Source organism: Papio anubis, chromosome 4, assembly GCF_008728515.1.
Source record: "Papio anubis isolate 15944 chromosome 4, Panubis1.0, whole genome shotgun sequence".
NCBI lineage: Eukaryota > Metazoa > Chordata > Mammalia > Primates > Cercopithecidae > Papio > Papio anubis.
This window is the reverse complement of record NC_044979.1, coordinates 2,608,597-2,629,879: the sequence shown is the minus strand read 5'-3', so window position 1 is coordinate 2,629,879 and position 21,283 is coordinate 2,608,597. Positions and strand designations below refer to the sequence as shown.

The 21,283-nt window shown below is 42.2% G+C and overlaps 1 protein-coding gene across 8 annotated transcripts in view; it reads left to right on the top strand.

Moving 5' to 3' along the window:
* The window catches only part of RNF32 (ring finger protein 32), a 36,375-nt gene that overhangs the window by 233 nt on the left and 14,859 nt on the right, over positions 1–21,283 (top strand). For 4 of the 8 annotated variants that reach the window (XM_017957368.2, XM_009204302.2, XM_009204298.4 and 1 more), the window contains exons 2-7: positions 2,781–2,872; positions 3,479–3,737; positions 13,725–13,867; positions 16,670–16,702; positions 17,251–17,375; positions 17,910–18,018. In XM_017957368.2, coding sequence (XP_017812857.1) covers positions 2,858–2,872; positions 3,479–3,737; positions 13,725–13,867; positions 16,670–16,702; positions 17,251–17,375; positions 17,910–18,018 — 684 coding nt within the window. In that variant the 5' untranslated portion in view covers positions 2,781–2,857. Of the gene's footprint in view, positions 1–146; positions 992–1,107; positions 1,213–1,953; positions 2,065–2,780; positions 2,873–3,478; positions 3,738–13,724; positions 13,868–16,669; positions 16,703–17,250; positions 17,376–17,909; positions 18,019–21,283 lie in introns of those variants that run through there. The other 4 variants (XM_009204301.4, XM_031664974.1, XM_009204305.4 and 1 more) reach the window with 4 other exon arrangements.

The following is a 21,283-nucleotide window of genomic DNA, read 5'->3' as shown; positions in this document are numbered from 1 at the left end:
TTACGGCGGCCTAAAACCTTAGAACGGTGATCCCACGTCGGTAATTTCAGAACCCAGTAGGACCCGCTGTCATCAGGGGCCCCAGGCGCAGGGTGGTGTCGGCTTTCAGGGGAACTGGAGCCTCGTCGCCGCGCGCCTCCGGCATGAGTAGGATCTCAGAAAACGGTCAGCGGGCTTCGGAAGGCAGGAGATAAACACCAAGACCCTACTGGAATTGCATCTTTACGTCCTAGGCTTGGTCTCGTGTACTTTTCTTGAGCGTGTTTAATTAGCTGAAATCACTTGCTTTGGCACCCCAACGGTCGTTTTTGCCACCAAGCTCTGCCTCTTGAGCGTTTAATACTGGGATTTACAAAGCAACGTGTTCCTGTTCATCTTAGCTTTCAATACTGGGCAAGGTTACGTTTCTAACCCTGCCAGTGCCACAGGCTCATTATGTATTGAAGGACTCACCTGGTGTTTGGTTTTCTCATTTATAAAGTGGAGCTGGACTAGATATTTGAAGCGTTGTCAATACCTTTAAATTCTAAATTTTAAACTCTAAAACTTAATGATACTGTAGGACTTTGAAAGAGTACAGGTTTCAAAAGCTCCTTACCTTGACATTAGTGACAGTGGCCTACCGTGTAGAAACTTGAGATTAAACTGCGCACTGCAGATACCACCCGACCGTTTTTAGTGTGATGCCCACTATCTTCTGCAGCTTATAGGCTTTTTGGAAACAGGAACTGAGAAGATTCTGGCAGTGATCTTTCAGGATTTTAAATTCTTTCCACCATTTCTCCGAGTTCAGTTGTCTTGATGAGATATGGGGTGGAACTTCTTTCAAACATCTCCTGATGCCAGAGTTGAACGGGAACAGGGAAGGGTTGTAGTAAGAACCATCATCAAAGCCTCTGCAGGACTTGAGCAGCGACTGACGTTTTTACTCCTAACCCTGGATATCAGAGATTTGGTTCCACTGTTTTTCTGTCTCTGCACTCACGCCTTAGTGAGTTTGTTCTTTCGGTTGGAGTAATTTAATACAAGTGTTAGTCCTTAGATTATATTGGATTAGTTTCTCTTGGGATTAATTTCTATATTTACAGTTAGGCCCTCAATACAGTAAGTCCTCACTTAACATCATCCATAGGTTCTTAGAAACTGGAGCTTTAAGCCATGCAGTGTACAAGGAAACCAGTTTCACCATAGGTTAATTGATACAAATAAGAGGTAAGTTCCCACAGCACATTCCTGGTCACAAAAACATCACCAAACTTCTAAGTAAAGACCGAAGCACCTCTAATATGAAACGCTGAAATACATATAAGCTCTACATACATTTGAGAAAGATCATTACCCAATTTCTGGTGAATCCATGAGTGACCAGGTCGTGGAGGGGCTGCGTTAAATCAAAGGTAATGTTGGCCAAGCCAAAGCGCTGAAGCGCCTCCCCCTACCATGTAGTTTCAAAACAACAGCCAGTTCTCAGCCCGCTGGGCCTTTCCTACTGCATCAGGTATTGTCCTGCATCTCTGTGTGATTACCGTGTGCTTTACGAAGTTTTATTTTACAATAATTTGTATCCCTCCATTTTCCAACCTCCTTATTCCAGTTCAGGGTGGCAGGGGACTGAGCCCGTCCAGGCAGCTCAGGACCAAGGCGGGCAACAGCCCTGGAGAGGACGGCATCCCATGGCAGGGCACACTCACACTCACAGTTACTGAGACGGGGACACGCCAGTGAGCCTCACGTGCACAGCCTTGGGATGTGGGAGGAACCCGGGGTGCCTGGAGGAAACCCACAGCACGTGGGGAGAACGTGCAAACTCCACACAGACAGTGGCCCCTGCCGGGGATCAATTTCTTTTCTCATCAACGTTACAAGGAAACGATGTTAGAAGAAATGTGTTCGAGGGCCTCCTGTGCCAGTTCCTAGATTACTTGAATAACTTTCTATTTCTCCTCATCACAGTATATTTTGAATACATCTGTCTTCATAAAATACACCATGTCCAAAATCTAGAAGGGCCAATTCCAAACTATTCCACCAGCTTTGAAGGGAATTGAAGCAAGAATAACAACAGTAAGTTCCGTGTGAAAAGACCTACTTTAGATACTTCAAAGGTCTCATTAATCCTTGCGGCAACCCTGCAAAGCCAGCATTGTTATACCTGCTTTATAGATGAGGATCGTGGGGCTCAGCTGTGTTCAGTATCTTGTGCAGCAAAGTGGTGGAATTCAGTTGGAACTCAAGTTGGTCTGTCCCCATATTCTGTACTTTTGTGTTCTGGAGAGACTGAAGTTAGCCAGTGTTCCTCTTGCGTTCCAGTTTCTTCATTGTTCCCTTTCTCCCCAAAAGAAGCATATCATGCTGATTTCCAGCCTGCCAGTTCTTTCCTCCTACCTGCAGTGTGCCATGTTCATTTCCCTCTACGTATCTTTCAAATGCCAGTTTAACTAGTTTTTCCGTTACAAGTCTCCAGTTTTAGCCTGAAATTTTGTAGTACTTGTGTATCATGTTATATTTAGCAATGGATTAATTCCTAGTAATTAACCATTTGTATTAATGTGTCCTCAGGAGCTCAGGGCTGAACTGTTTGAGGACAGGGATGAGTCGAAGCATAATTGACTTGAGTTCACCCCCTTCCTCCAGAACCAGTATGTGTAACTTAGTGCCACCCTGTAGCAGGCATTCCTGCCGCTTCATGATCTGTTAGACTCTTACACATTGTCCTCACAAACTGCATAGGTTTTTCTGTGCACTGTAGCTTTGACTTTCTGTTGACCATGTCTTTGCAGCAGAAGAATAGAAGGAAGGTGATGTGATGTGATGATAGAGTTTGTGATAGCCAGGCAACAACTTTTCCTGATTCGGCATGTTAAAAAATAAGGTACACTATTCTTTTCTTAAACATACATATTATTTGACTCATGAAATGTATTTTAATTCAGCCATTTGAGAGTATAAAAACTAGTTTACAAACCCTGCTTCAACTAGGAATTGTCAGCAGGAATGGGCAATGCCAAGTGTGGCATGGGGCAGTGGATAGGCCGATGGAAAAACAATCTCTGGTGATATTTACTGCAGGCATCTCTTAGCTGTTTGGTGATTTTTATTCTGCACAGGAAATTACCAAGTTTTCACAAAAAGGCATAAGCTGAAATGGCAAGAGTCTCCTTAGTACTTGCCTGGAGTCTAATTTAATTATAGTGAAGCAGCATGGGTTTGTTTAGGCATGCACAGGTTTATAGGTCATAATGAATTTATTCATATTATAATTAAGGCTTTAGTAATTAAATGAAAAGATATTCCTGTATTGTTAACATAAATGCTGAGACAGGGTCTGCTCCTGCTTAGGTAAACAATGAGTCAAGCGTTCCTTACTATTTGATTTGTTCGTATGTGCCATCAAAGTTGAGTATTGAAGCCTCAGTTCTCTTTTAAATGATATATTACATAATATTCATCTAAATATGACTTTTTTCCTACCTTTTAGGGTCACTCATCTAAGAAAGATAACTTGGCAGTCAATGCAGTTGCTTTACAAGATCACATTTTACGTGATCTTCAACTTCGAAATCTTTCAGTTGCAGATCATTCTAAGACACAAGTACAGAAGAAAGAGAACAAATCTCTAAAAAGAGATACAAAGGCAATAACAGATACTGGACTTAAAAAAACTATGCAGTGCCCCAAACTAGAAGATTCAGAAAAAGAATATGTTCTTGATCCCAAACCACCACCATTGACTTTGGGTAAGCTGATGTAGTCATTCATCTTTTGGCTTATTAGGGCTAAAAAATCTATTGAGATTAATAGTATAATTTTTTATGTTACAGAAATAATTTATTTATTATACAGAGAGGTATGTATGTATTGAAGGTGTGTATGTATTGAAGTTTAAAAATGATAGGGGACCTTTAGAGCAAGAAGGTAAAGGTAGTAATGGCAAGTAGGATAATAAGTAAAAATGGGAGAACAAAAGAAATATCTGTTGATTCACATTGATAAAAATAAATGAGTAAATAAATGGTGGAAAAGAAAAATCCCTTATAGTAGAATGAATATAACTCATAGAGATAGTAGACAGGGGATAGAAAATCACCTTTGGCAAACAGCACAGTAATGATCATCATTGCTGAAATTAGGAATGAGAAAAATTATGTGCAGACACAGAATATTGAGGTAGTTTCTCCAGAGATGCAAGTACATGGCAGGGAGAAAAACAGTAACTTCACAGTTACTTCAGCTGTACAGTCGTAACACTTGGCAGGCAGCGCCTGCACCAAGTAATCCTAGTTAGGTCAGCAGTAACGCACGGGCCAGCCTCACGTATCTCCTGCTGAAAGGTGCAACAGCACTTCTGTGGCTTTCTTACAAAAATGCATATTTGAATTTAATCATGAGGAAACCTCAGACCAACCCAAGTGAAAGACATTCTACACAGTTCCTTGCTAGTACTCTTCAGAAGTGTCAAGTCAACAGAAGCAATTGAAGACCTAGAAACTGTTCCAGATTATAGGAGACTCAGGACATAGCTGCAAGTGCAGTCTGTGATCCTGGATCAGATCCTGGTTCCGAAAAAAGACATGAGTGTGACAGAGAACCAGACCTGCAGAAGGCATGTAGGCTAATTGATAGATTATAGCAACATTAATTTCATGGTTTTGATCTTTGTAGTAGGGTTATATAAAAGGTTAACATTTGGGTTTAGGAACATATGATAATATTTTCTTTTTACAAGTGTGAATATTTATTTAGAATAAGACCAAAACTTGCAACAAATTAGGAATTTCAAAAAACATGAAATATATCCTAAACAAAAATCAATAAAAATAGCAATAATATTTTGTATTAATTAGCTTTCTGAAATATCTCTATAATACTTTTTCCATCTCTTTTGATTGCTGGATACTCTTTGATCATATTTTCATGTGACAATAATTCTGTAATGTCATTCTCTATAGAAATAAGTCAGCCTTACCTCCGTCATGGCTGATTGAAATTCTTTCCTTACGATAGGTGGGATGCATATAGCATGCAACTTGACACACATTCTTACTGTGTGTAGTATTGCTACAAGTTTGTGCCTGTAAATAAAGGCATGCAGATCAATTCCACTTCTTCTAATTAATAAAAGAAAGGAGATGTATTATGCATTTATAATTGTAAATGCTGTTTTTAAGTATATTAGTTTCCCAGTGCTGCCGCAACAAATTAGTACAAACTGGGTGGGTTAAGTTTTCTCAGTGTCCTGGAGGCCAGAAGTCTAAAGTGGCACCATTGGCAGGGTTCTATGGGAGAATCCTAACTTACCTTTCCCTGGTGGTTCCTGGCATTGCTTAGCTTGTGGCAGCATCACTCCAGTCTCTGTCTCTGACTTCACACAATCTTCTTCTCTACGTGTGATTGTACCCTCCCTTTCCTCTTCTTATAAGGATACCATTCATTGGATGTAGGGCCAACTTTAAACCAGTATGACCTCATCTTAACTACATCTGCAAAGACTCTATTTCCAAATAATGTCAACATCCTGAGGTTCCGGGTGAACAAGAATTTTGAGATGACGCTATTCAACCCAGTACATCAAGTGTGCCCCTGATAGGGGAGAACTTCCATTTAGATTTGGCATCAGGCCGGGCGCGGTGGCTCAAGCCTGTAATCCCAGCACTTTGGGAGGCCGAGACGGGCGGATCACGAGGTCAGGAGATCGAGACCATCCTGGCTAACACGGTGAAACCCCGTCTCTATTAAGAAATACAAAAAACTAGCCGGGCGAGGTGGCGGGCGTCTGTAGTCCCAGCTACTCGGGAGGCTGAGGCCGGAGAATGGCGTGAACCCGGGAGGCGGAGCTTGCAGTGAGCTGAGATCCGGCCACTGCACTCCAGCCCGGGCGACAGACCGAGACTCCGTCTCAAAAAAAAAAAAAAAAAAAAAAAAAAGATTTGGCATCAATGAGAACAGAATCCTTCACTTACATTTGTTGTCTGGAAGACTTTTTCACAACATAAAGCTGAGTACTTTTCAGACTTTGTTCCTTATCCACTACTCACATATATTACTGTGTTGATAGGTGCAAGAGGTCTTTTGACAGCTCACAGTGGCTAGGCTATGGTTTGAATGTTTGTCCCCTCCAAAGCTCATGTTGAAATTTCATTTTGTTTTGTTTTACTGAGGTGGAGTCTTGCTCTGTTGCCCAGGCTGGAGTGCAGTGGCACAATCTCGGCCCACTGCAACCTCTGCCTTCTGGGTTCAAGCGATTCTCGTGCCTCAACCTCCCAAGTAGCTGGAATTACAGGTGTGTGCCACCACACCCTGCTAATTTTTGTATTTTTAGTAGAGACGGGGTTTTGCCATGTTGGCCAGGCTGGTCTCAAACTCCTGACCTGAGGTGATCCACCTGCCTCAGCCTCCCAAAGTGTTGGGATTACAGGTGTGAGCCACCACGCCTGGCCTATTTTTTGATTTTTTTGTTTGTTTGCTTTTTGTGTGTGTTTCTTCTTTTTTATTTATTTTTATTTCAATAGCTTTTGTGGTACAAGTGGTTTTTGGTTACATGGATGAGTTATATAGTGGTGAATTCTGAGATTTTAGTGCACCCACCACCAGAGTAGTGTACATTGTACCTAACGTGCAGTTTTTTTAATCCCACACCCCTCCCACCCTCTGCCTTCTGAGTCTCCAATGTTCATTATACCATTCTGTACGCCTTTGCATACCCATACGTTAGCTTCCACTTATAAGTGAGAACACACAACATGAGTTACCTCACTTGCAATAATGACCTCCAGCTCCATCCAAGCTGCTGCAGAAGACATTTTTTCATTCATTTCTAGGGCTGAGTAGTGTTCTGTGGTGTATATATACCATACTTTCTTTATCTACTCATTGGTTCATGGGCACTTAGGTTGGTTCCATATCTTTGCAGTTGTGAATTGGGCTGCAATAAACATACGTATGCATGTGTCTTTTTCATATAGTGACTTCTTTTCCTTTGGGTAGACACATCCTTTGTGTTGTTTGTTGGCCTTTATCTAATTATAGGATTTCCCTTTTAGCAAGTTGCTAGAGGTTTTTTTTCTTGCTGATTTGTTTGAGTTCCTGGTAGATTCTGGATACTAGTCCTTTGTTGAGAATTCTTCATACTGTTTTTACAACCTTTTGTAAATCTGAAATTATTTTAAACTGAAAAGTTAGAAATATGATTTTTAAATGGTGGGCGTAGAAAATAGGTTTGGTTGAGGACCATGTGTCCTAGCACAGGTCAGATGGATCTGGAGGTGCTGGAAGGCCTGTTGTGTTGGAGTCGCACAAGGTGGAGGGGACCTCTTCCCACAGCAGTGCCAGGGGAGATGTTTGATGCTGTCTTCCTCTGAACTTCTGCTAACAAGCTTGTTGTCTTCTAGAAAACAGTGTGGCTCATGAACATGTTGAGACTTGGAATAATGTCATACAACAGTTTAGTGAAGATCCTCTGTTGTGCCTGTGTGGTTTAAAATGTAGATGACCAAATAGTTTCATCATAATCAATCTTAATCAGGAAAAATTTAAATTAGACATAAAGAGGAACGTCCCAATTTGGAAAATAAGTAAAGTTATTAAGGAAAATACATGAGACCTTTTTTCAGGACCTCTTTATGGAAGAAATATTGATTGTGCATATTAGTTACTAATGACATTGAACCATATGCTCTTTACTATCTATATGTAATATTCCACTTGGATTTCTGTCTTTTCTTGCTGATTTACTGGAGTTCTTTGCATATTCTACATAGTAATCTCTTGTTGATTTAGCCAGTGAAAATATCTTCTGTTCTTTTACCATCTTTTAAATTATATCTGTCATTTTATATTGAATACAATTTTCATTCTGATTAATGTTAAATCCATTGTTTTTGTTTTTGTTTTTGTTTTTCACGTTATTGCTGCTTGGAGGAGATTTAAGATATTCTTCACCATTCTGAGAGTGCAAGGATTTTTCCACATTTTCTTTAACCTTTTACATTTCACATTTAGATGTCGCCACAGTTTGTGTTGCTTATGATACTGGGAAAATCGTGGTTAAATGAGGTTAAAGCATGTTCTGTTCTCTCCTTCCAAGGCTTCTGCTTCTATGTCAGTATTGCACTGTTTTGATTAATAGAGTCTTGTTATATGTCTTAATAGCTGCTAGGAAAAGACCTTTCCTCTTTTTTTTCCTCTAAAGCTGCCTCATTTTCTACATAAAATTCTGCTGGAGATGTTTTTTGAATTGGATTTGTAGATGGGGGAAATACCATATTTACAATGTTATCATCTGATCCACAAATATGGTGGCATCTCACACCATTTAGATCTTTTTGTCTCCGACTTCTAGGGGTTTTCTGAGTAAGTCAGTTGATCTCTGCAGTGATTCTCATTGTCTGTGCCTTTCTACTTTTATGCCCCTTCTTCTTTTGCCCCGCTTTGTTTTCAATCTGGACAGGATCTCCTGAGCTGTGGTGAACACACGTAGTAATACCTAGCGTTTCTGTCTTGTTCCTGAACCTAACACATTTCATTTCCCTACTTATGTGATGTTTGCCCTTTGTTTATTGTTCTGTTTTGTGGTGTTTGTTGGCCTTTATCTAATTATAGGATTTCCCTTTTAGCAAGTTGCTAGAGGTTTTTAAACTCATTAATAGGTGTACTTTTTTAGATGCTGTTTTCCTGCAGCTTTTTAGATGAACATGTTTGTTGTGGGTTTTCTCCTTGAGTTCGTTTGTGCCGTAAATTACAGTGACAGACTCTGATATTGAATCTTTGTGCATAGCTTGAATAAACCCTACTTGCCCACGGTGTTTTTCAAATTCACTGTTGCATTCTGATAACTGATTCTCGTTCAGGATGTTTGACGTTTAACCATGGATTACCCTGGACTATGATTGTCCTTGTCTGGTTTTATTATCAAAGCCATATAAGCTTCACCAAATAAGTTGGGCAGTGTTCCCTCTTGTTCAGTATTCTGGAATAACAGAAAATAGGGATGATATGTTCCTTAAAAGTCTGGGGTAACTCGATTGTAAAACCATCTGGGCCTGAGGCTCTTTTGTTCCTTTAAGTGGGGTGAGGAGAGGTGATGGATTAGGATGCGTTTGGCTGCAAGTATACGAACAACACACTGAAAGTGATGTCAGCCTTAACGGTGTGTGTCATTGTTCACAGCAGTTCTGGTTTGGTGGCTTATTGATGTTTGCCGGGACCAGCCTCCTTCCGGTGCTGCCGTCGGGTGCTGCTGCCCTGTGCATGGACACAAGAGGGTGCACAGCCCCAGGGTCAGTCCTCAACAACAAGGGATGAGCTGGAAAGGCAGGGGAGAAAGTTCCCAACAGACCTTCCTTCCGCTTCACCTGAGATGGTCACATGCCCACTGATAGCCTAAAAATTGGCAAAGGGTAGCAAGACTTCCATGACGTGCTTAGATCCATCAGTAGACCTCTGTGAGGCTGAGCCCATTTCCACCGATGCGCAGTGTGTTCTGCAGGCAAGATGAGTGCTGGACGTGCTACTGATTTTCAACATTATTGCCTTGTGGCCAGAGAACACAGCAGTTTGCTGAAATCTGTCAATACAATTATTTACCTTCCCTCCCGTTCTAAGGTCTTGATTAGTTTATAAATATAAGACCAGGTTTGCATGATGGGGAGATGTGGATGCTTGAAGTTGAAGCAGTTGGCATTGACCATAGCAGAGTCTGGAGTGTGCAGCAAGCGCCCACCCAGGTCTAAGAGGAGCAGTGGCGCCGGGTCCCCGTCTCTCCCTGAAGAGGAGGAGTGGCGCTGGGTCCCCATCTCTCCCTGAAGAGGAGCAGTGGCGCTGGGGGCCCCATCTCTCCCTGAAGAGGAGCAGTGGCGCTGGGGGCCCCATCTCTCCCTGAAGAGGAGGAGTGGCGCTGGGGGCCCCGTCTCTCCCTGAAGAGGAGGAGTGGCGCCGGGGCCCCCCTCTCTCCCTGAAGAAGACGAGTGGCGCTGGGGGCCCTGTCTCTTCCTGCTCCCACACCTTGAGCCAAAGGCAAAGAGCTGGCCTGAGGCAGCGCCCCTCCTCTGCAACCTCAGTCTCAGCCTCTTCAGTCTTACTGTTTCCTTTGTTTCTCTGCAGGCCAAGTGCTCTCTCACTAATGGCCATCTGCACATCCTTTTCCTCCATCTAGAAAACCTCCCCCTTCACCCACTGCTGTTACTCTTCACCCTGCGGGTCTCCATTTAATGCCACTTTGGTCAGGTAACCTTCTCTGGGGTCACAGCTCCTCATCCAAGACCTGCATGCCGTTCTCCATAGCGGTCATCACACTTGTAGCTGCTTGATTCTTATCAGAAGCTCCATGGGCATAGTTTCAGAAGTAAAATAGTTCTATGAGGATTATAACAGAAAGTGTAGCAGTCCCTTGACCTTTTTGGGGCATTACTCTAAAGCAGTCATTTTCAAATCCTTTGGTTCATTCTTCTGGTATTATTTTTATTTTATTTATTTATTTTTTTTTTTTTGAGACAGAGTCTTGCTCTGTCACCCAGGCTGGAGTATAGTGGTGTAATCTCAGCTCACTGCAACCTCCGCCTCCCAGGTTCAAGCGATTCTCGTACCTCAGCCTCCCGAGTAGCTGAGATTACAGGTGTGCACCACCACACCTGGCTAATTTTTGTATTTTTAGTAGAGACAGGGTTTCACCATGTTGGCCAGGCTGGTCTCAAACTCCTGACTTCAGGTGATCTGCCCACCTCGGCCTCCCAAAGTGCTGGGATTACAGGTGTGGGCTACCACGCCCGGCCCTATTTTTAATATTTCTAAATAACATGTCTGCACTGCTGTTTTGTTAATTTTCAGTTCTGGATCTCTCTTCTTACTGTAGAAGATCAAGATTTAGCATAATGTTTTCATAACTTGTGGTTAGACTAATATACATTCAGTGTTTACTCTGTTACAATTCCGTGACTTCACTCACAGCTGAGCCATGTGGTGTTCTATATTACAGTTTCCTTCTCAGACATTTTTCTATTTTCCCTGAAGTTATGTCTTATTTTTTCACATGTTTTAGTTTCCTCTATCATCATTCATCACTGATTCATCCTTAAAGTCTCCAGAAATACATTCTCTCAATACATTAAAATATACCAGGGTACTTTATGGATGAGGACGTTGCTTCTGGAATCTCTGTGGTTCTCTCCCCTGGCACCTCCCCGGGCTCCCTCTTGAGCAGCATCCCGGGACCCCAGGCTCTCTCCTTGGATTCTCTCTGCCTGGACGTCATGGTGGCCTCCTCCGTGGTTTCTTCCCTCGCGGTGGCGTAGCTCCTCTGTCAGTAGCTCACTGGGGGAGTGCAGAGGAGACCCAGACAGAAGCTCAGTGCATAGCAATGGCTTTGTTCTTTTCTCACATTTGATTGTAGCTAATAAGGAATCTTGATATGGAAATCTTTCCTGCCTCCGAATTTTGAAGGAATTGTCTTCTCCTGTCTGGAGTGCTGTGGATGAGTCTGATGCAGTTCTGATCCTGATCCTTTTTTGAGGCCTGTTTTTTTTTTTTGAGTCTGCTTTCTGTCTCCGAGATTCTCACAGTAATGGGACTCGGTGTTCTGGGTACTTGCTGGGCCCTCTCAAACCAGAAGCTCATGTCCTTTGCTTCTGGGAGATGTTTTGGACTATTTTCTTTAAAATTTTTACTTCCCATTTTCCATGTTTTCTTTCTAGAATGCTAGTTTTTCAGATGTCACACCACCACCTAGACCAGTCCCTTGATTTTCTTATTTTCTGTCTCCTGATATATGTTTTTCTGTGAGATTACAGTCACGTGCCATATAGCAGTGTTTCAGTCAACAACAAACTACAGTGGTCCCATAAAGTTATAATGGAGTTGAAAAATTTCTACCACTTTGTGACATCTTGATAACTCTGACCCTATGTAGGCCTAGGCTAATATGTGTGTTTGTGTCTTCGTTTTTAACAAAATAGTTTAAAAAAAATTTTGAGGCTGGGTGCGGTGGCTCAAGCCTGTAATCCCAGCACTTTGGGAGGCCGAGACGGGACGATCACGAGGTCAGGAGATTGAGACCAGCCTGGACAACATAGTGTTTTAAGCTAAATGTTATGCAAAAGAGTCAAAAAGTTAAAAAATTTAAAAGTTTAGAGAGTAAAAAAGTTATAGTAAGCTAACTTTATTATTGAAGAAAATACATTTTTACAAATTTAGTGTAAGTATAGACTGTTTATGAAGTCTACAGTGGTGTATAGTCATGTCCTAGGCCCTCACACTCACACATCACTCACTCACTGACTCACCCAGAGCAACTTCTAGGCCTGCAAGCTCCATTCATGGTGAGTGCTCTCCACATGCACCATTTTTAACCTTTATACATATTTTTACTGTACCTTTGCTGTGTTTGGATGCACAGATCCTTACCATTGTGTTACAGTTACCTGCAGTATTCAGAACAGTAGCATGCTGTGCAGGTGTGCAGTCTAATCAGCTGTACCGTGTAGTTTTGATGTGTGGTGGGCTGTACCAGCTAAGCATGTGTACATACACTGTGATGTTAGCAAGACGACCAAATCACCTAACGGCACATTTCTTAACAATCGCCTGTTGTTAAGTAACTCCAGACTGTATCTTAGCTTTCTCTTCCAGCCTTTCAGTGGACGTTCACATTTCTACTCTAAAAGCCCAAGAGCTCTTTCTGTACTCAAAGTGTCCCTTCATAGCTTCCTGTCATGTTTTGTTAATGTAACATTTTGTCTTCTATTTCTGAAGATATCCTTGTAGGTCAATGCCTTTGTATGCATTGACCCTTCTTTGGGGTGCGGGGAGGTGGTAAAAGGTGACACTTCACTTCCTGCATTTTGCCTGAGGATATTGCGGTTGCTTTTCAAGGCAAGTGTTTCCCACCACACTGTCAGCTCGATGCCAGTCAGCACATGCTGGGTACCCATGTGTTATTGAAATAAGAACTTTATTCTGACCATGATGATACGTCACAGGAAGGTTTTAGCAGAGGAGGTGCAGGATTGATGTAGAGGCCACTGGTGGCAGAGCAAGGTGAACTGGGAGAGGCAGTGCTGAGGGCTGAAGCAGGTGAGAACTGGGAGAACCTTGGGCCAATACGTGTGAACAATTAGTATTCCTCAGTTTTTCTTTCATAAAATGGGATATCATTCTTGCTTGCCTTATTGAACTATTGGGAAATGAAGTAAGGTATGGGAAATTCTTTGTAAATAAAAAACAAATGTATTGAAAACGTAAGGTATTCTCACCACTGCCTTCTGTGCCCTCATAGGAAAACAGCGTCCTCTGTACAGTCTGCCATTTGTGTCTGTGGGTTTGGCATTCACAGATTCAACCAGCCACAAATCAAAATTTTAACAAAGGAGTAAAAAATAACAATAGGACAATCAAAATAATACAAATTAAAAACAATATAGTATAACAGCTATTTACATAGCACTTGCATTAGGAATTATTGGTAATCGAGATGATTGGCAGTATACAGGAGGATATGCATGGGTTGTATGCAGATATTCCACCATCTTCTGTCAGGGACTTGAGCATCCTTTAGACGTCCTGGAACACTTTCCTTGTGGATACCAAGGGACAGCTTCTATTATGAAATAAAGTATGTGATCTATATGTAGTTCTTTAATAATTGTTTGCAAATGGTGTCATTAAAATTATAGGTGGGTGCCATATGCTAAAAGACATTCTAACTGCTGTCTGTGCTGTCTGCTGTCTTCCTTTAGCACAGAAGTTGGGCCTTATTGGGCCTCCACCACCTCAGCTGTCATCTGATGAATGGGAGGAGGTGAAACAGCGCTCCCTCCTGCAAGGGGACTCGGTGCAGCCGTGCCCCATCTGTAAAGAAGAATTCGAGCTTCGACCTCAGGTGTTTAGCGTATGAGGGTGAGCTAGAGAAATCCTGGGCTGTTTCCTAGGGATGAGGCCCAGAGCTGGAGCCTAAGATTCCAGGCTTCCTTTTCCCAGTTTCATCCTCTTGTGTGAGCCTCACACACTTCCATTTTCTTTTCCATTAATTAAAGTGTGTGAAGAGCTAAACACCCTCATTAAATAGTTTTGTTTGTTTACTGACTGGTATTCTCAAGTACTAACGTTTGTACAAAAGGAATGTTTCTGTTCAACAGGCCCCATGTGGCCGTGCAGACAACTGGGGGGCTTCCCAGGAGCAGCTGTGCCCAGTGCGGGAAGGATGAAAGCAGAGGAACTCTTACGTTGTTTTGTGATTTGAGTCAGAAAAGAAAAGAAAAAAAAAAAAAACTGTGCTTGAATGTCTCCAAAGAATTTATGAGAAAATCTTTAAGAAAAGTAAAATCTTTTAATGATTTCTATTCATGAAACTTTACCATAGTAAGATTGATGATACTACTCTGGGTTAACAGATAATACACACACACACACACACACACGCACACACACACACACACAGAGAGAGAGAGAGAGAGAGAGAATGCATGTAGGGTTTTTTCTATACATATTTTGTCTGCCTAACTAAAAAAACAGTCTCTTGAAGTTGGGGACACTTAGATTTATCAGAAGTGTGTGTGTGTGTGCGCGCGCACGATTGCCCTGTAATGATTTCCCACGGAGTGTGGCATGACGCTTCCTGCATAGCAGGCCCTCAGAGATTTGCTGAGAAAATACAGCAAATACAGTTAAAATCAGCCTTGGAGTTCGTAGCCTGGGAACCCAGGCTTATTACAGTCTGGGCAAATGAACTCTGAGTCTTCGCTGAATTTGAGTAAGTTTCATCTGCAGAAAGCTCACAACAGTTACACTTCTCTTCACTAATTTGAATTCATAAGTTACTTTAGACATACTTATTCCATTTCTCTATCAGGACCTAATCTTACGTATGTGAAAGTTGGGTATTTTGGACAGATTTTAGCCCTAAAACCACAAATTGTCTAGGATAATTTAGTACTTTAGGTAGCAAAACTGTGAATAAAATCAGAGGGTGTCTTTCTGGCTAAGCAACCTCTTTCTTATACTAAAATATCGAGCCTGGAGTGTCTGTATGAAGAATGAAAAGTGAAAGTTAGTATCTTATGGGCATCAGAGTGTACCCTGCCCAACATTTCTTTCTGTTTTTTATAAATTTCTCCCTAAATTCTATTATTTTTATTTGGTTTTGATATAGAACCTATCCTGTATATTTGGCACTTCTAATGATCGTTTCCGTGTTCAGATTTTTCCTTAGTTATAAACAATAGTTGGCATTTTTACAACATTTAATGATTTCAGAGGGCCTTCAATTAATTTCATATAGTAGGCATTGTGCCCATTTAGCAGATGAGGAAATAAAAAATAATTCAAATGGTTCATAGTAGGCCAGCTTAGAAAGTATGGAGTCCTGCTGGAATCCAGTCCTACCTTCTAGGCCATTTTTAGTATGTTTTCCACCACTTACTCCTTGATTTTTGTTACACCAGAGAATGTTTGCCAATAAGAAATATTTGTGGACATTTAAAAAGATAACACTTTAATATACTGGAGTCTAATGTTGCTCAATATAGATAGAATGTATGTTGAGGAAACACTGAAAAGTATTCTATAAAGGATGAATGAAGTATAGAAAAGATTGCTATTCAACGGTAGTAATAAAAAAGGACCCATATTACTGAGTTTATTCAATTCAGACTTACTCTTGGCAATAAGTTTCAAGAAAAGGTTTTACAACTTTCTGAGTTCTACTTATTTCTGTATTTCTTCCATTTAAGAAGAAAAGCACACATTGAGTGAAGGCAGGTGGGATTCACTTTAAAAACTGTTAAGTTTTCCCCACAGCAGGCATCCTGGGCCGCCTGAGACTGAAACCTCACCCGGGAGGGCCCCAGACTGCAGTCACCCGAGTCAGATTCTTGACAGAAAGGGGAAACCCTCCGCCTGCCCCCACCGCTTTGCTCCGTCTCACAAGTTCCCCACTTTCCTCCCCATTGCTGGAAGCGGCCCCGCCCCAAGGGAAGCCTGGCCTTCGTGTGGCAGCCCGCAGGGCCTGGCGCTGGTGGGCTGGTGGCTCTGTCCCTTCTACTGAGTACCCACTGCCGCCTTCATTTGGTCTAAGCTTCAGTCTTTTGTCACAGCCCAGAATATCACTGTTTAGTGGGGAATTTGGGTCACAGAAAGGTGAAGTTTTCTTGTGATCACACTCCCTGCATTAAAAAAAAAAAATGACTCCTATGTCTCCATGATGTGTTGCTATTTAAATTTAAGACTGTCAGAATTATATCTCAGTAGGGCTATGATTTCACAAAAACTGGGGGGCATAACTGAGCTGAACAAAGACCTAAATGGTATTTACTTAGCGTTTCCCTGGCCCCACTGGACAGGCCCCCCTCCTCACCCCTCCAGTTTGCAGTCTTTGCCCGCATCTAAGGGAAACACTCATTTTGTCATTGTTTCGCTCTTAAGTATACACTCATTTTAATAGTTATAAATCAAACTTCATGTGTTTATTTGATATTTCAGATCATTAATTTTTCTTGTTTAGAGTATATACTTGTGCTGTGCTAAACAAACAATAAATAGTATACACATCAAAGTTATAAATTTGCCTTTTTAATTTTTAAAGAAATAATACAGCTTACCTTCTAAGCATTCAGGAGTTTAACTGTTGCATTCATGCTGCTTCTCTTTTGTCAACTTCAATGTCGTTCTGTTTCCTCATGAACAGGTGCTGCTTTCATGCTCCCATGTGTTCCACAGAGTAAGTCCGCCCCTCACGCCTGCTCAGGTGCCCCACACATCGCTCTTACAGCGCAGAGAAACTATAGTCATTTTCAAGGCTCCTGAGAAGAGCCATTTATTTTATTCATCACCACCATCTATAGTTAAAGAAACGTGACTGTAGGCTACAGTACAATTCATCCTATTTTGAAAATCATGAGTTTTGTGACAAAAGAACCACAAATGTTTATGTAACAGATTGTTGTCAGTAATGTGTGTCAGTGACAGCTAAAATCAAATGATCGATCTGCATGTGATCCCATAGACACGCATGACTCACCTTTGTGCTAGTGGATTTCAGAAGTTTGTGATGTCTTTGCATGTATATTCTTGTAAGAAATCACTTTTGGAACAGGTGTCATGAGGAAGGTGGTAGCACCTGATGAAACTTCCCCACTTGATAACCTAAATTGGGCTAAGTTTCATAGTTATGGGAGAAAAGAACACTGTAATTAGAACACTAACATTGGAAGTAAAGACGTTGTTTATAAGTAATTGTAAAATTTTAAGTGAAATGTTTTTCTTCAGGCATGTCTTCAGGCTTTTGAAAAGTTCACAAACAAGAAAACGTGTCCTCTCTGTAGAAAGAACCAGTATCAAACCCGAGTGATACACGATGGGGCTCGCCTGTTCAGAATAAAGTGTGTGACCAGGTGAGGACGCCAGGCCCATTTGGCGCTAAGCAGACACTTACAGGTCAGGCTGTGACAACTAACTTGTTTTTTTTCTTTTTTTTCTTTTTTTTTTTTGAGACAGAGTCTCGCTCTGTCGCCCAGGCTGGAGTGCAGCGGTCGGATCTCGGCTCACTGCAAGCTCCGCCTCCCGGGTTTACGCCATCCTCCTGCCTCAGCCTCCCGAGTAGCTGGGACTACAGGTGCCCGCCACCTCCCCCGGCTAGTTTTTTGTATTTTTTAGTAGAGACGGGGTTTCACTGTGTTAGCCAGGATGGTCTCGATCTCCTGACCTCGTGATCCGCCCATCTCGGCCTCCCAAAGTGCTGGGATTACAGGCTTGAGCCACCGTGCCCAGCCTAACTTGTTTTTTAAATAGTGGGATTTTATCTCTCTTCTTGGCCACTATAATTTCCCCAGGGCCTTATATAGCACAGGGCTTATAACAGCTACTGAGGTATAGTAGTTGGTTCAGAGTCATCATAAATTAGTCATTTTCAAATATCTGTGTTTTAGAATCCAAGCCTACTGGAGAGGATACGTTGTCAGAAAGTGGTACAGAAACCTGAGGGAAACAGTACCTCCCACAGACGCCAAGTTAAGAAAAAAATTCTTTGAAAAAAAGGTAGGTAGAGATCATGAATTCTCCAGATACAGTCTCTGTGTGGGTGATTCACTTGAGGTCAGGAAGGCTAACAGAGGTGATAAAACTTTGAGACTTACTTCACTTTGAGGGCCTTTTATAAATGGTTGAGATGCTGCTAAAAATCCTGTTTAACTTAAATTGACTTTCCAACCCAGACGGTAAAATACTTTTAGACTTTCTTTTCTAGTTAAATCATAAAATTAGGTTAAATCAGAGCAACTTCTGTTTGGCCATTTTGTGCTAATTGTTTAAATAAACTTACCTCTTCAGACACAAGACTGGAAACCAGCTTAATTTTTCCCATCTCCCGGGCTATACGTAAATGAAGACATCTGCTGCACATCTCATAGTAATGAAAACAGAAGCCACCTGTAAAAGTAAAGCCCCCACATGCTACCATTGTATTGAGTACCTCGTGGGGTCATCACAGTGAGCCTCAGAGCTAACTTCCACGTCTGCCCTTCCTCTTAACCACCATTTATGTTTCAGTTTTACTTTTGGGGGACTTATTTAACAATTCCCATTCCTTGTCCCCATACGAAAAGGATCGTCCTGCCCCATCAGCCCGTGGCTTCAGGCGAACAGCAGCAGCCCCGAGGCTGTCATATGAAAGCCTGAGGAGAGCTGTAGCATTTATAACGGCACAGCACACAGTGGGTGCTGCAAATTCTGTATTTATTATCAGTATTAACTCATTTCCTAGAATATGGAGATGAGTTACTGCGTGTTTGGCCAGTCTGTTCCTTCCTGAGAGCAGTGTCTCTCATCTTCAGAGATCGTTCATCTCGGGTGTTCCTTCTCAATTTGGTAAAGGACCACCATGCACGATTGCTTCATCCTTCCTTTACATTCTTTCCAGTTTTTTATCTTCACTCGCTGACAGTCAGTCTTGTTCTCTGGGCTACTCTTAGTAATTTCTAATATGTCATAGCAGGTTGTCTCTTAGAAGTGATTTTTTGTCACCTCTTACAAAATTTTAATTATGGATTTGATAGTCATTTTACCTTGTATATATAAATATTTTTCACGTGCACACATCATTTTATAAGAACTCTTGAAGATAAAGGCCCACTGAAAGTGTTGGTGGTCTCAGCCCATTGCACTGGACGAGAACTGGCCCAGGTTGCTGGAAACAAGTGAAGCAACCATTACAATGTGCCTTGTGTTATCTTGTAAAGTAGCCAGTGAAAGTTAAGTTTCAGCGTTCAGTGCTCAGGTGTTCAGATACTGCAGCCTTCAGCTTCATGGAAAAAGGAAACGAAAAATAAAAAGCAAGTGACCAAGAGCAATCAGGGCAGGGAGACCTAATCAAACAGGTTCCTCAGTTTCTAATTCAGTCTCTCCCACAGAGAGATGGAACTTTACAAAGCCGATCCATAGCTCTGTCCCACCGGACGTTGGGTCCGCGGCCCTGTGGCCATCCTACCTCCCCACAAATCCTTTTTTTTTTTAATCCCTGGTTCATCCTGTCTGCTGCCCCCTCATCCTGAGTCCTCATCGCTCTGCACACCCCGCTGTGATCCCCACGTCTGCTCTTCTGAGCACACTCATGCCCACACCACCCCCCCAACCCCGGCATGTCCTGCCTGTTCCTGCTGGTTCCCTCTGCCTTGCTTAAAATGTGCCAGTTTTTCAAAGCCTAGTTGAAGTTTTCTTCCAATTTCTTTGGTCTTCTCTAAACCTCTATTGTGTGTTTAAACAATACCATCTAAGAGAGCAAGAAGAACAGAAGCATGACTGATATTCTAGCTTGTATATTACAAATGTGGTCTTTCCTTTGGGGCTTTTAAGATGATCTCAGAAGATCTCAATTATCTAGGAAGAAACTGATAAGGAAAACTGAGTTTTTATTTTTTGCGGGGGTGGTAGGGAGGTATGTGTTAAGAACAAACTGTGTAAGTTGTTTTTTATTTTTATACATTTTTATACAGGGTTTTGTTATATTGCCCAGGCTGGCCTGAAATTCCTGGGCTCAGGTGAACCTCCCACCTCAGCCTCCCAGTTAGCTGGGATTACAGGCAAGAGCCACAGGCTAGGGCAGTGGCTTTCAGACTTTTCCTCAACCACAATAAGAAATATCTTCTAAACAATGATAACAGAAAAACCAAACTCTGTAACGTATTTTAAAGAAGTTGATTCTGAGCTGATATGGGTGACTGCAGGCCAGGAAACCAACCCACTCTCAAGGAGTCCTGAGAAAGTGCACCCCGGGCGCTCGGATTACGGTTTGGTTTTATACTTTTTAAGCCGGGGGGAGTTACAGGCAAAGACATCAATCAGTACATGGAAGTTACACATTGGTTTGGCCAGAAAGGCGTGAAACTTGAAGTGGGGGCTTACAGATTCTAGGTGGATTCAGAGATTCTTTATTTGCAGTTGGTTGAAGGAGTAGGGCTGTAAGTGCTGGAGTCAGCAGAAGGGAATTCTAAGTTGAGGATGCTGTGTAGCAAGACTGATGGCCTGCGGCGTGGCTGTCTCTTGCCGGGTATGGCCTTAGGTCTTGTTTGTAATTTGGTTTCTTACTGCCTCAGACGGTGTGGTCAGCCTTACCACCTCTTTTAACAGGAATAGTGGTCGCTTGAGCTTAAACTCCGGCAAGGAGTGGGCATAATGAGGGGCATCTCACCTTTCTTCCCATTGTGGCTGGAAATTCCATTGTTAAAGTTTTCCTAGGGCCTCCTTGGCCAAGAGGGGTTCATTCTGTTGCTGGGGCCTTAGGATTTTTTTTTTTTTTCTGAGACGGAGTCTCGCTCAGCCGCCCAGGCTGGAGTGCAGTGGCGCGATCTTCTCTCACTGCAACCATCGTCTCCTGGGTTCAAGCGATTCTCCCGTCTCAACCTCTTGAGTAGCTGGGATTACAGGCACCTGCCACCATGCCCAGCTAATTTTTATATTTTTTAGTAGAGACAGGCTTTCCCCATGTTGGCCAGGCAGGTCTTGAACTCCTAATCTCAGGTGATCTGCCCACCTTGGCCTCCCAAAGTGCTGGGATTACAGGTGTGAGCCACCATGGCCCGGCCAGGATTTTATTTTTAGCTTATAGCAATGACCCACCACATGTATACATTTAACAGAAACATAACTTTCACAAAGCAAAATCTACTGTTACCACAGGCACCACACTGTGGTCATTTTTATTCCATTTCGTTTCCAAAGTGCTGGGCATACTACATTAATGTTATGAGTCAGTGATGGGTTGTAGATATCAGCATGTCTGCATTATCAGTAACTGCCACCTTAAACG